The following is a 13821-nucleotide window of genomic DNA, read 5'->3' on the forward strand; positions in this document are numbered from 1 at the left end:
GTGGGGGAGTCCATGCGTCCAGTCCGTCTACGATATAATGAACACAGACGTGACGCTATCAATAGAACCCCCAACACTCCATTCGGTGACCACTTTCTGAAGGAGCACGTTTCAGTGACTGATACGGGTTCAGATGTCTTACATCTTAGAATACTTTACAGAGCCCAGGATCATCCAGACAGGAAAATTGCTGAAAGCATACTCATTAGGAGCGAGACACCGACATTGAATATTCAGGGATCGTCATGGCCTATCATGCGAGTAGTGTGACTTTTTGTATTTTTGTATTTTTGTATTTTTAGATTTGATGTGTATGTTATATATATTTTACTGGTTTTTTGATATTTCACCATGTATGTGTACCTCATTATATGTATGTACGTTGTACAGTGTACCTATATATGACGCACAACTTTTGCTCGGCGACGGCCGCGCCCCCCCCCCCCCCCCCCCCGCCAGCCGCCTGACCTATCCATCACGAGGCCCGCTGTGGGTCTAGGCGCTGCACCGTCTTGCCGGCGCTTCGCCCTCTTGCCAGCAGGCATGTATTTAGATGAATATGCTTTTGCCAATCTGTTTGTACCGAACTTCTGCTCATGTGTACCTTTTAGGGCGTAGCTATATTTTTGCTTTTTAAGTGCATGATATCTTTAGGGTGTATGATCAGATGTTTTGTTGATGTTTTGTTGTTCGATATTGTTGTACGATTTGATATCGATACGTTTTTACGATCGAAAGCGATGCGAACCTCGAAATGTGATGTTAGCCCTGCATGACGACCACGAGACAAACGAATTTTGAATTTTTCACTTTCTACAGGCAGTCGACAATTGTTGCGCATTTCACTCGCTACTTTTGCCTTGTACGATTTAACGAATTCGATTTAGACGAAGGTCTGTGACCGAAATATCATCAATTCATCAATAAATAATCATTTTCATTCATTTGGTCATTTTCCGAGGAGAAGGTCATATATTCTAATGATACTTCCTACAAAACTCGCCTTCATGGAAGTTTGGGCTGAAGGATTAAGCTAACACGTAGGCTGATTTAAATTAAAATTTTCACTACCACTTAGCAGCTACCTATCTGACGCTATTCAGCTATTCAACGTTTCATGAGTTGTTGGGTCTCCCATTGTCAGACAGACCGCGTGCGTGTACTGTCGCGTGGCTTCTTGCTGCCACTCAGCGCCAGGTTGTGTCGTCCCCGGCGGCGGCGGCACCTGTACGGTCCGGGTGGCATTGTTCTGATCGCCGCCGGCACGTCCCTCTCTACACACAGGTGCACTGCGCGTCTGGCCAGGAGCGCCGCCTCTCGTCACGGCCCGGTCCGTGTCGGGCACGTGGCCTGCGCGCCCGACATCCGAGTCGGGCGTCAGCCGGAGCCGGTGCTCTCGGTGCCCCGCAGCTGTCCCCGGCCGCGCACTTGAGAAGGACGAGCGGCGTGTCTCGTCGGCGTCGGCGGCACGTCGGCGTCGGCGGCACGTCGTCGGCGGGTCCTTCAGTGCGCGGAGTCGAACCGTGCCGCCGCGCTGGACTGGTCGGTGCGGCCGTGTCGGTGATGCTTGGACTGACAGGGAGGTAGATTTGGTGCTGGTGGTCGAACGAGAGGCGAAGAGGAGACTACACCGTCGCTGTTGTCACCGTCACTATGGCGCCCACGGTCACAGGTGAGTGGTTGGGAGGAAAGTGTCTCGAGCCTCGAGGCGTATGTGTATTGTGTATACAATAACATCTTTGATTGATGTTTTTTGACATGTGCGTATACCATGACATCTTTGTTTGATTGATGCGCCCATCGGACGAAAGGTCAGGGACTCGTCTAGCATGTTGACTAGGGAAGCCAAATCCCCGCAGTCACCGACCTGCCCCCCCCCCCTCCTCCGCCATCAGGGCTAAAATCTCACCATTTTAATGCCGGGAAGGAAAGCGTTTTTTTTTTTTTTTTTTTGGAGAGCGTCGATGCGTAGAAAAGCATAAGCCATCATAAGCGAAACATGGATGTGATTCAAGATCATTGAATTATTCAAATTCATAAAGTTTCTAAATAGTAAATCATCACGTGCTTATTGTTACAATTCCGAGTTAACCCGCGCCCCGTAGGGCTACCGGCGGACCCTACCACCCGTAGGGGGGGGGGCCGTTTCGGCCCCCCTAAGATCTCGGAAAGTTACCGGCTGATTTTCAAAATTCAAACGGCGTTCGATAGCCCCACCCGGGAACTACCTTGTGACCAAATTTCATTGACCTAGGTCAAACCGATGACGTCACAGGTCAGGTCAAAGGTCAGATTTTCACCGTTCACAGGCATTTCAAGAAATGTGTTGTGAAATCGAGTTAATTGGTAATTTATTGAAAACCATCGATGGTACATTGTTCGTCAAACACATACTTTGCTATCTGAGGTCACTGATACCAGGTCAGGTCACAGCGAGGTCAGGTCACCGGGGTCACAATATGAAAGTGTCGTGTGATACATGTTTTATGGTCCATTTTACATGACAAATGCGATTATGTGGGTTAGGCAGCCTTTGGGGCCAGCCTAGGTCACGTTTTGGTGAAGGTCAGGTCAAGGTCAGGTCAAATAAGGTCAAATTTCAAAGTTGATATTTTTGCAAAAAAATGGGTATCTATTCGATGCAGCTCGTCACGGGGAGTCTAATGGTGGTCTTTGTTTTGCTCTACGAGGTCTAGAACTGCCAAAAATTGAGTTTGAAAATTTGACGTCATCAATTTTGAACAGTTTTTTCGCTATAACTTGGCCAAAAAACGAGGTATCGATCTGAAATTCGGTATGTAGATAGAAGACGGTAGGTACTATCACATATATTCCGGTTTTTTTGAAACTCAAAAAACTTTTTGGATTTTTTGGCTAATATATCAAAAAAAAAGTTTTTTTGATTTTTGGGGTTCAAAACTCAAAAATTTCAAACATCCGAGATAGCAGTTTTGTAGCCCTGTCAATTCTACACCTTTTATGTCTTGATCATTTTTCTGTATCTTCAAAGCTGTAGGCCTGACAGGTCTTCTCGCGAAGGTCTTTATTCGGTCGAAAATGACAGAACATGACGTCATTTGTGGCCAACCTATCATAGCCTCTGGAAAATTTTTGGTCACAATGTGTAAAATTGATGCCCGGAGGGGTCCTGAAAGTTTGGTGGCGATATCTGAAGCGGTTTAGGAGATATCGACCGAAAAGGACAGGGAGGGGCCGTTTCGGCCCCCCCCCCCCTACGGGGCGCGGGTTAAAGGAAAAGGGCCACCCGTAACATGGGGATTGAAACTGAGATAGCCATCTTGTAGCCCGTGTCCACGGACGTATAAATAAACTGGACTGACGATCCCAATGGACCTCCTATGGAAGGTAGTGAAGCCGACAAGGCGCCATTTTACGTTGCCAAAAAGCCGTGCTGTGAAAGGTCATCGAGCCAATACAATTGGAATTGCGTCTAAACGGATGATCGGATCGAGATGCTGGTGGTACCGTTCGACGGGTAATGCTTCGAGGCAGGTGATGCTGCATGTCACAGGTCATTCGGTGTCACGTGGCGCGTGCCACGTGCCGACAAAGTCAGGAAGGGCAAGAACCTTTAAGCGACGCTCCAAATTAAACGGTGGGCGGCACAGGTGCCAAATTCACAGGTCACATGTCCCGGTGTTCGACCATTAACATATGGTATACTCGGCAGCAGGGGGTGCGGAATGCACGCGCCAGGGGCGAAAAACATGCTTTGGGGAGGCGTCCTCCGATTCCGGAAAACCTTGACCTAGGCACACCAAATTTGGCACACTGACACGACTGGACGAGTGCTTTAAGGCGCTGTACAAATAAATGTGCTGGGGTACACGGCGCACGTGCTGTGCACGTGCAAACCTTTTGACGTTGCACTCTGTGTCACATATACGGCAGAGCGGGTAGCGCTAGCAAGCTCAAAGTGCCAAATTTACACAGGCCATCCAGAATGCATTCCCGCATAGTTATTGAGCATATCCATCTCCTGGTGGACCCCGAAGGTGCGCTCTGCACGTGCAAAAAATTGTCCGCGCCGGGCGGTGGGGATGCTTGGACACCCCATGTGGATTTATGTAAATATCTCGAAAACGGCGTTGTGTAGCGCCGCCGTTTTTGGCACACCTTTTCATACATCTTTTTCACACTTGCTGCGTAACTTTCAGACTTAGGTCACTCAAGGTTAGGTCATCAGGTTACGCTAATTCGGGCTTCAAAACTTTTAGCTACCCAGCCGGTACGCAAATTTACGCTACCATTGCCCGGTAGCGCAGCATAGGCATCTTTGTTTCCACGCTGTTTGCGCCCGCAGTGATACTGTACCGCAATAACCATTATCTTCATCTTTCACCCATAGATGGCAGTAGCACAGCGCCTGCATCTATGCTGTGCCGCAGTGCTTTTACAATACGAACTGAGCATTGAGCAAGCGCGGTGTAATACGATTATGTGGTGGCCTGAACGGTGACCGCGGCCAAGAAATGGTTCTAACTTGACTGAGTAGCGGTAAATCAGCATCTGATATTGAGTTATTATTACGAGACCATGTTTGGCCGGAATCGCGATTCGGCGTATGTCGGCGCGCACTAGCCGCGCATTTGCTGTCTTTTCGTGGTTTCAAGCGTTCAAACATGTGATATAATGTTGGTCACATGCAATATGGTGGGTGTCATGGTCACGTGAAAATTAGGTCCAGGTCACTGACCTTTAATGACCTTGGCTCACCTTTTCCAGTTTTACATGTTCCTAGGACAATTTTGGGGGCTGATTTCGAATTTAGCATTCAGTTTACAGAGCTGGGCGCGTTCCTCGATTTTCGGTAGTGCGTTAGCGTTCCTGCGTTCCTCCGGCCGTGGTTAGTGCGTTCCTGGAATAGCGTTCCTCAATTTTTTTTCGCTCGGTGCGTTAGCGTTCCTGCGTTCCTGCGTCCCAAACTGTTAACCCGTATTGTATTCTGGCTCTACCAAGCAGCAAATCATACCAAAATCAGTGCAACGCAACACTGTAGCGGACAAAGTAGGCAAATCGCGCCAGTCCAACACTACAGGCGTGTTCTTCACAACCGAAGTCGTGGACAAAGAAATACCGCCGAACCACGCGGCGCGGGCCCAACCAAACACGGGGCGAATCGATCACAGAATACCCCAAGGCCGAATACCCAGAATGGCGACGCGGGGCCGAAAAGCAATTCGACATCTCTTTTCCGAATCGAATATCTGAAATACGTTTTACCAATATCATCCGTAGGGTTTTCAACAAAAATACGACCTGCTTAAAAACAATAGTTAAGTTGAAAGATGTACCTAAGTAAAAGTTATCATATTTACTTTACACATTTGATGCCTGAAACCGAATCGAATAGTGAACATCACCACTAAATCTAAACAAGCCTTCCTCGATTCGACCGACAAGTGGCGCCTCTACCGGCAAACACACGTACTCGAGATTCAAACATTTGACACAGAGGTCATTGGCAGCAATATGATTTTTCGGGTGGTTCCGCAAGAACGCAGGAACGCTTCAAAATTTCGGGTGGTGCGTTCCTCTTACTTGCGTTCCTTTGAAAAACTTTGCGTTCCTGCGTTCTTGCGTTCCTAAAAAGGGCGGTGCGTACGTACGGAAGAACGCAGGAACGCACTAAAGGAACGCACTTGCCCAGCTCTGTCAGTTTAACATTTAAGAAGTTATTAGAGCCTTCGATCGTAACATGTTACGACGCCATCAGTGGTGGTTGACACCTACTATGGATAAGCGGCAGGACACCTACTATTGACCTAACCTGACCTGACCCGACCTGGCCTAAATGCATGAAAACATCAGCTGTGATCAAAACAAACATGACATTCCTGATAAATGACCCGCAGAACTCGCAACAAACTCAATTTACGAAGTTGAACTTAACATATCAAAAGTGTTTTCAGCGCTCTTGCATGTCTCTACCAAAGGTTACTGTCAAAATGTTGTGGAGGGCTATCATGACCTGAAATAACCCCAGGACATAAGTAGAAGTCACAGGTGCAATTTCCCGATTAAATTTGTCACGTTTCCCTGCTACCTGTGTCCCGTTATTTGAGTGCATTGTTTAGTATGTTTATATGAGTTTCGTGCAACAGAAGCGCAGTTTAATTGTCTCCCATTGACTTACCTATCAGGTCGCAAAATCAACAGAGCCCTAGGTCAGGGACAGTGAAATTCCGAGGTAGAGGTACAATGGTGCTCTTAGTAATCGCTGCCAACGTTTTAGACCGATTGTTCAGTCTGTGTAGCTATGACGGGCACTATAACTTTTCCTAAGGTAAGATCACTTGGACCTAACCTGATGACCTAACCTTGAGTGACCTAAGTCTAAAAGTTACGCAGCATGTGTGAAAAAGATTTACGAAAAGGTGTGCCAAAAACGGCGGCGCTACACAACGCCGTTTTCAAGATATTTACATAAATCCACATGGGGTGTCCAAGTATCCCCACCGCCCGGCGCGGATAATTTTTTGCACGTGCAGAGCGCACTTTTAGGGTCCACCAGGAAATGGATATGCTCAATAACTATGCTGGAATGCATTCTGGGTGGCCTGTGTAAATTTGGCACCTTGAGCTTGCCAGCGCTACCCGCCCTACCCGCATATGTGACACAGAGTGCAACATCAAAAGGTTTGCACGTGCACAGCACGTGCACCGTGTACCCCAGCACGCTTATTTGTACAGCGCCTTAAAGCACTCGTCCAGTCGTGTCAGTGTGCCAAATTTGGTGTGCCTAGGTCAAGGTTTTCCGGAATCGGAGGACGCCTCCCCAAAGCATGTTTTTCGCCCCTGGCGCGTGCATTCCGCACCCCCTGCTGCCGAGTATACCATATGTTAATGGTCGAACACCGGGACATGTGACCTGTGAATTTGGCACCTGTGCCGCCCACCGTTTAATTTGGAGCGTCGCTTAAAGGTTCTTGCCCTTCCTGACTTTGTCGGCACGTGGCACGCGCCACGTGACACCGAATGACCTGTGACATGCAGCATCACCTGCCTCGAAGCATTACCCGTCGAACGGTACCACCAGCATCTCGATCCGATCATCCGTTTAGACGCAATTCTAATTGTATTGGCTCGATGACCTTCCAGAGCACGGTTTTTTGGCAACGTAAAATGGCGCCTTGTCGGCTTCACCTGAATGGAGGTGGTTGCGGGTCCAGTTTATTTATACGTCCGTGCCCGTGTCCGAAAACCTACCTCAACCTGTCTACCTACTTACGGCCGATTTCGGCTTCCATTCGTAGTTATCGGCAATTTTAAAAGAAAATACGCCAGGAATGCGTCCTTATCCCAGGAATGCGTTCTTATCCGACAATACAGCCACCCGCGGCGAGGCTTTGGTTTTTTACCAATCAGCTCCAACCAGCTCAGCTTTAACCAATCAGCTTATCTGACACAATCCGACGAGTCTGTCTTCTGAACGCTGATTGGCTTGAGTGTGACGTCATCGCTATGCCATCATACAGTAGGTGCCGTAGAGAGTATCAACATAGTACCAATATGTTAAATAGTTTTAAATACTTTTTCGCGAATTGTGCACTTCTGGCACCAGTTTTAAAAAGAAAATGAAAAATAATAATGTCCAAATGAAAAACAGCGATATCTTCATATTTCACGAAGGTGGCCCTTTTCCTTTAACCCGCACCCTGCTGGGGGGGGTGTTTGAACACCCCCTTGTGGTTTTTCGCGAATATCTCAAAAACGGCGGCGCTCCGCGCCGCCGTTTTTGGTACACCTTATCGTACATCGATCCTACACATGTTGTGAAAATTTCAGACCAAGGTCATTCAAGGTCAGGTCACCAGGTCACTTGAAGTGACCTTACCTCATAAAAAGTTTCAATGTCTGTCATAGCTACACCGAGTGACCGATCGCTTTGAAACTTTCAGCAATTGCTAAGAGCAATAGCATGTACAAAATATTTATCTCAGAATTTTGCTATCGATGACCTAAGGTCAGGTCAATTTTGCGACCTCCCCATTGTAAGTCAATGGGAGAAAATTGAAATGCGCCTCTTTTGGACAAAAGACATTATAAACACTCCCAAACACCAAATTACAAGTGGTTTAGACACACTGAACATGAAAATGGTGTCCGTGACCCTTGTTTATGCCCTGAGGTCATCTTAGGTCACGAATGGTATCTGACAGTTTTTCGCAAATAACTTTTGATAGAGGCATGCTAGAGCGATGAAAACGCCTTAGATGTGTTCAGCTCGACGATACGGATCGACTGATATGCAACATGACCCTTTCCGGTCAGGTCATGACCTTGACCCGAGGTCAAATTTTCAAGTTGACCTTTCAAGGTCAAGTTATAGTTCATTCGATGCGTCTTGACGAGAGGAACACAATGCCGGTAAAAGTAAGCTCGTACAAGGCTTGGGTCAAAAGTTATTGCAGAAAAACTGTTTCCGAAAAAAATCGGCTATTTTTTGCAATTTTTACCCCCTGCAGGCAAAACCGTTGACGTTAGGTCAAATCTGAGAGAATTACCCAGAAAGGCCTTTAATAGGGCTATCGAATGCGCTTTTCCGCGGCGCTGTAGTTCTATTGGTTCTCGAGTTATGCGTTGGCTTCTTGGAAATTTTTGACATTCGACCTGGAAATCGGCGAAATTTTGCCTTCAATGACCTCTGGTGACCTGACCTTTGACCTGACCAAATAATTGACCGAAGTGATATTATTTTTGACGCTCTTTCGAACGCCGCCTTCCGCGTATCGCTACGTGGCCCAGGAGCCGAGTTACAAGGGGGGGGTGTTCAAACACCCCCCCCCCCCAGCAGGGCGTGGAAATCCAGGACCCCCAGCCGGGCGCGGGTTAAAGAAGGTATAAATACACCAGGCGGATGTATTTTGGTCAACAAAAACAAGACAAACAAGATAGACACTTGGCTAAGACCCCGGTTATGAAGTATGAGGGACTCGATATTAAGCGACCAATTGGCGGAGAAATATGTTAGTGAATCTCGAGAGACGCTCGAGGAAACCCAAGAATTGCCACCCTTGAATAGGCTGACAGCCGTGTGGAATAGCGACCTTGCAAGGCACGCTCAAATGATACAAACAACTCCGTGAATATGCTCGCCGAACAGCCGCTCAGACTGGTAAGGCTAACATATTCACGGCGCTATGCTATCGGTGGTTGGGTCCAAAAAGCGTATGGGGCATTCCACGTCAAATCGAACAAAAATCGGCTGTTTTGCACCTTACCATCAGCGATTTCATTATAAATTTGTGAGCGAGTTCCTGTGTGGCTCCGGACATTACATTGATGTTTTTTGCACATTCTGACCACAGGTCTTCTAAATATAGGGCACCAAATTTTTACAAAATGTTGCATCTTTATATTTTTGAACGACCATAACTTTGGTTGTACTTGTTTGATTTGAATGAAATAAACCTTACTGTTTAGGTAATTTCTTAAGCATTTGTTAAGAGTTGCACTAATTTAAATATATGACCTTGAAATTTGCTTAACTCTGTTCTTAAGCACAAATATTGAAATAGCAAAAAACACGTCACCTTCGATTTGGCTCATTTTCATATATTTTATTGCCTACTATATTCTTAACAACCTGTGAAAAAATTAGAGTGGGCCATTCATAAGTTTTGAAGAAAATTGCACATATGCAAACGTATGTTAGTACGCGCAGTGGAGGGGGAAGAACAAATTTGGCCCACCCCTCCTGTTTTTCGCCAATATCTCATAAGATTAATGCGAAATTAATTATGGCTACCTGTCAAGAATTGAATTGGGCATCTCATCGTGCAAGCAATAAGAAAATCGGTTCACAACTGTTCTAGTAATAGCGGTGTAAAGTGAACATCCTGTCGCCGCAGCAACGCGGCGGCTCGGCAGCCGGCGCCGACCGCTACGCGCCGCCTGAATTGTAGACTGTGCCGGGACGGAACGGAACGGTTCCGTCTTTACATCGCGCTCCCTACCGCTGATTACCTTCGATTCGCGTCAAATTTTGTGAGAAGACTAAGAAATGTACAGGCAATCTTATGGTGAAAGAATTTTGAAAATCGGTTGGTAAACAATTGAAATATGAACGTGTAAACACAAAATTGTGATTGCTGCGTTTCCCGCATCGGCCGAGCCCGCCTCAGCCGGCGACATGTTACTCTTAGCAGGCCTCTAACTGCCATATTTATTATTGGATTAACTAGAAATTCCCCATACATACTAAAAAATGTATGTTCTTTCGTATAGTGGAGATCAAAAGACGTGAAAATATCGTAGCGTGATAATGTTTTCGTTGAATTTACTTCATGATGCATTTCCACACGGCTCAAAATTCACCGCAAAATACCGTTTGCCTGAGACACTTTTACTATGGAACGTGAATGCTTGACTACGATGACTATGCATTTCCATTCTCGCAGAGTTTGGGATATCACTAATCAGCAATCATTCATTTCAGAAAGTGTACACAAGCAAGCATGTCTTGACTCTGTCTTTCAAGGTCACGCGCGGTTGCGTGATGTTGATGCATGAAAACGGCGTTTACCGCGAAAGTTATGAATGGCCCACTCCAATTTTTTCACAGATGGTTAGGAACATTGTGACGGACATAATATGTAAAAATTACCCAAATCGAAGGTGACGTGTTTTTTGCTATTTAAATTTTTCTGTTTTAATTCAAGGTCAAATGCATTTCAAGGTCACTTCAATTTAATTTTATAATTAAAAATCAAAGCCTTATCAATTGCCTATAAGACCCTGTTAACATCATTTTGATACCAGAAAAGGAACCAGAGTTATAGCCATTTAAAAAATTGATGTGTGGCATTTTTCGCTATATTCGGTGACCTATATCTCAGCGATACGTTATCAAATTTTGAAAATATTATACGTAACTCAGTTTTGAACCATGCCCAGTCTGCCTACAAATTTTCAGAAAAATCGAAGGGGATGACGGATTTCGGTGTTTGATTTGACGTGGAATGCCCCGTATGTGGAAACTAGCCAGACAGACGTAGCCCCAGATTTTGACCCTCGAATGCATATGCGTCGCCGAGTAAGACGACAGAATGCCTCTCAGACAAGACTGACGACGTCCCCAGCAAACGCATATAACATTCGAGGTCCCAACGCACCAGCCGCGACAACAGACATTAGACGCGTTTACATAGGGTTTGTTGCAAGCTTATATCTCCGTCCGTGATGTTGCAAAAGATGCCAATGGTGCTTAACAATTTACAGAATGATCCCATCTAAATATTTGAAGACCACTGCAACGAAACTATCCCCAAATTAACGAGCTAGAGCCTCGTCAAATATGCTATGTAAACCGGGTTATTGCCCGACTGCCCTCCGCCGGCGCGCCCTCACCCGACCTCGCCTCACAATCACGTGGTCAGCAGCCGACCAATCGCTGTACATACGAGTCCGCGACGCACAGCCCCGCTCCAGCGAGAGATGCTGTGCCGCAATACAGCGGCCGCGCGTCGGCCGAGGAGAAACACAGCCGACACAAGCGGGCGAAAAGACGATAACTAAATTCACTGAGCTCTAACACTTATTTTGTGAAGCCGATATCGGTGTCACTACACTGTACACTGTTGAAGTGAAGTCAGTTTCAGAAAATGTATGCCCAACGTCCGTGCAGAGTCCAATACTTACGTCGAACGTCCGTCCAAAAATGTCCAAGCCAGCCATTTGTCCAAAGATGTCCGAAACCGACGCAATAGTTAACCCGCGCCCCGTAGGGGGGGGGGGCGAAACGGCCCCCCTGTCCTTTTCCGTCGATATCTCCTAAACGGCTGCAGATAGGCTGCAGAATGCAGATGCAGGGGGACTATGAATAGTCCCCCGTTTTTCTGCAATAACTTCCAAACCGCTTGACGTATCGACGCCAAACTCTCAGTACCTTCGGCTGCATCAATTTGACACCTTGCATCAAAATATCAACTTCGTAGCTACCATAGGTTGGCCGGAAATGACGTCAAAGTGACGTCATGTTCGGCCGATTTCGACGCAAAACATTGAACCACGGCAATCGCTCCCAAGAGCTAAGTTTTTAAGATAGATCCAATTTCCGTGCATGAGAATACTCAGAATAGACTGCGCTATCGAACTGCTATCTCGGATTTTCAAAATTTTCAAAATTTTGAAAATTATATATAATGAAATTCAAAACTTCTATTTTCATATTTTTTTTCAAAAACTGTTTGACTTTTCAAAAACAACGGAATATATGTGATAGAACACATGCTTATGGCTTACTCTAGCAAGTTTTAGCTAAATATCTTTAAAAATGGCCAAGTTATTACGCATTATTGCAAACAATTCACAATTATAAATTTTTCAAACCAATTTTTGAGTACGTTTTTGACATTGTAGGCACCAATATAAATAGCACCATCGTGTTCCTGCAGAGCTCAATTTGCATCCAATAGACACCTTTTTTGTTGAAAAATTTTAATTTCAAAATTTGACCTTTTTACCTGAACGTAACCTAACCTAAGCTAAATTCAACTCAAAATGACCTCGAATGACACAAACGACATCAAATTCGAAATCTATGGACTAAATGGACCGTAAAACATGTGTCACGTGACCGACTTATGATATAAGATTTCCGTGACCTGTGATGACCTGACCCTGACCTGAAAATCAAAGTACAAGTTTGGTACCCTCAGGGTATCTAAAGTATCTATTCACGAGTGTGTAAACCAAAACTGAGCCTGATCTGACCAGTAAGACGGCGGCCAGAGCCCAAAATGTGAACAAGCCAAAATGCTAATAATTTTTACTTTGACATGACTTGTGACGTCATCAGAGACCTCGAGGTCAATGAAATTAGGTTTGCTCGACAGTTTGTCCGGGGCTATCAGACGCCGTTTGAATTTTGACGAACGGCCCAGTAGTTTCGGAGTTAGAAGGGGGGCTATGAAGAGCCCCCCCCCGTAGGGCGTGTTACACGCAGACCCCAGTGGGGCGCGGGTCAAGGCCCTATAATGTGCAATGCCCGGCTGGTGTGGCTGTTGCAGCGGTGGTCGTGCTGCAGCTGCTGTGCCAGGGCAGGTCGTGGGTGATCGACGGCCGCTCCGTGCCCGAGGACAGCTCGTACGACTACCACGAGGAGCGGCCGGCGGCCGGCGCCGCTACTGTGCGCCGCTACCTGCTGCACGAACAGCGGCCCAGAACCTACCTCATGTGCCCCCAACGGTTCGCCATCGAAAAGGTAGGTGCACACGTCACCCAGTCGTAGGAGACAATCATAGTTTGATGGCGTTGTCTTCTAATTTCGATTTAAGCCAGGTCGGGTCAAGTCAGGCCAGGTCAACCAGTAGCCGTCCTATCGGCTATCCATAGTAGGTGTCAACCACCACTGCCTCGTACCTAACATGTTACGAAGGCGCTATAACTACTTCGTCAATGTTCAGATCGGGGCCAAATTCGAAATCAGCTATAAAAAGCACTATAGAAACATGTAAAACTCGAAAAAGTGAACCGAGGTCATCAAAGGTCAATGACCTTGGCCTGACGGCTGACAATCACGTGACCTAGACACCCGCCATAATACATGGGACCAACGTCATTTCACATGTTTGAACGTTCAAAACCACAAGAAGACTGAAAAAGACTGGACAAAAAGACTGGAAACGCGCGGATAATGTAAGCTTGTACGCTGAATGAAATACGCTGAATCGTGATTCCAGCCAAACATGGTCTCGAGGAACAGGTCATGGGCGTAGGAACCTCACGAAACGTGGGAGGGCCAGCGAAACTTCAATGTCATTTTACGGGAGCCCCAATACCCCTATGAAGAAATTC

The 13821-nt window shown here is 46.4% G+C and overlaps 1 protein-coding gene across 1 annotated transcript in view; it reads left to right on the forward strand.

Moving 5' to 3' along the window:
- Positions 1–1297: 1297 nt before the first annotated feature.
- Positions 1298–13821, forward strand: part of LOC122377786 — a gene marked incomplete at its 3' end in the record, with an annotated part of 46472 nt that continues 33948 nt past the window's right edge. Inside the window, exons 1-2 of the mRNA XM_043358203.1 lie at positions 1298–1672; positions 13035–13228. Coding sequence (XP_043214138.1) covers positions 1654–1672; positions 13035–13228 — 213 coding nt within the window. The remainder of the gene's footprint in view (positions 1673–13034; positions 13229–13821) is intronic.

Source organism: Amphibalanus amphitrite, unplaced genomic scaffold (genome assembly GCF_019059575.1).
Source record: "Amphibalanus amphitrite isolate SeventyFive unplaced genomic scaffold, NRLGWU_Aamphi_draft 000050F_arrow, whole genome shotgun sequence".
Classification (NCBI taxonomy): Eukaryota; Metazoa; Arthropoda; class Thecostraca; order Balanomorpha; family Balanidae; genus Amphibalanus; species Amphibalanus amphitrite.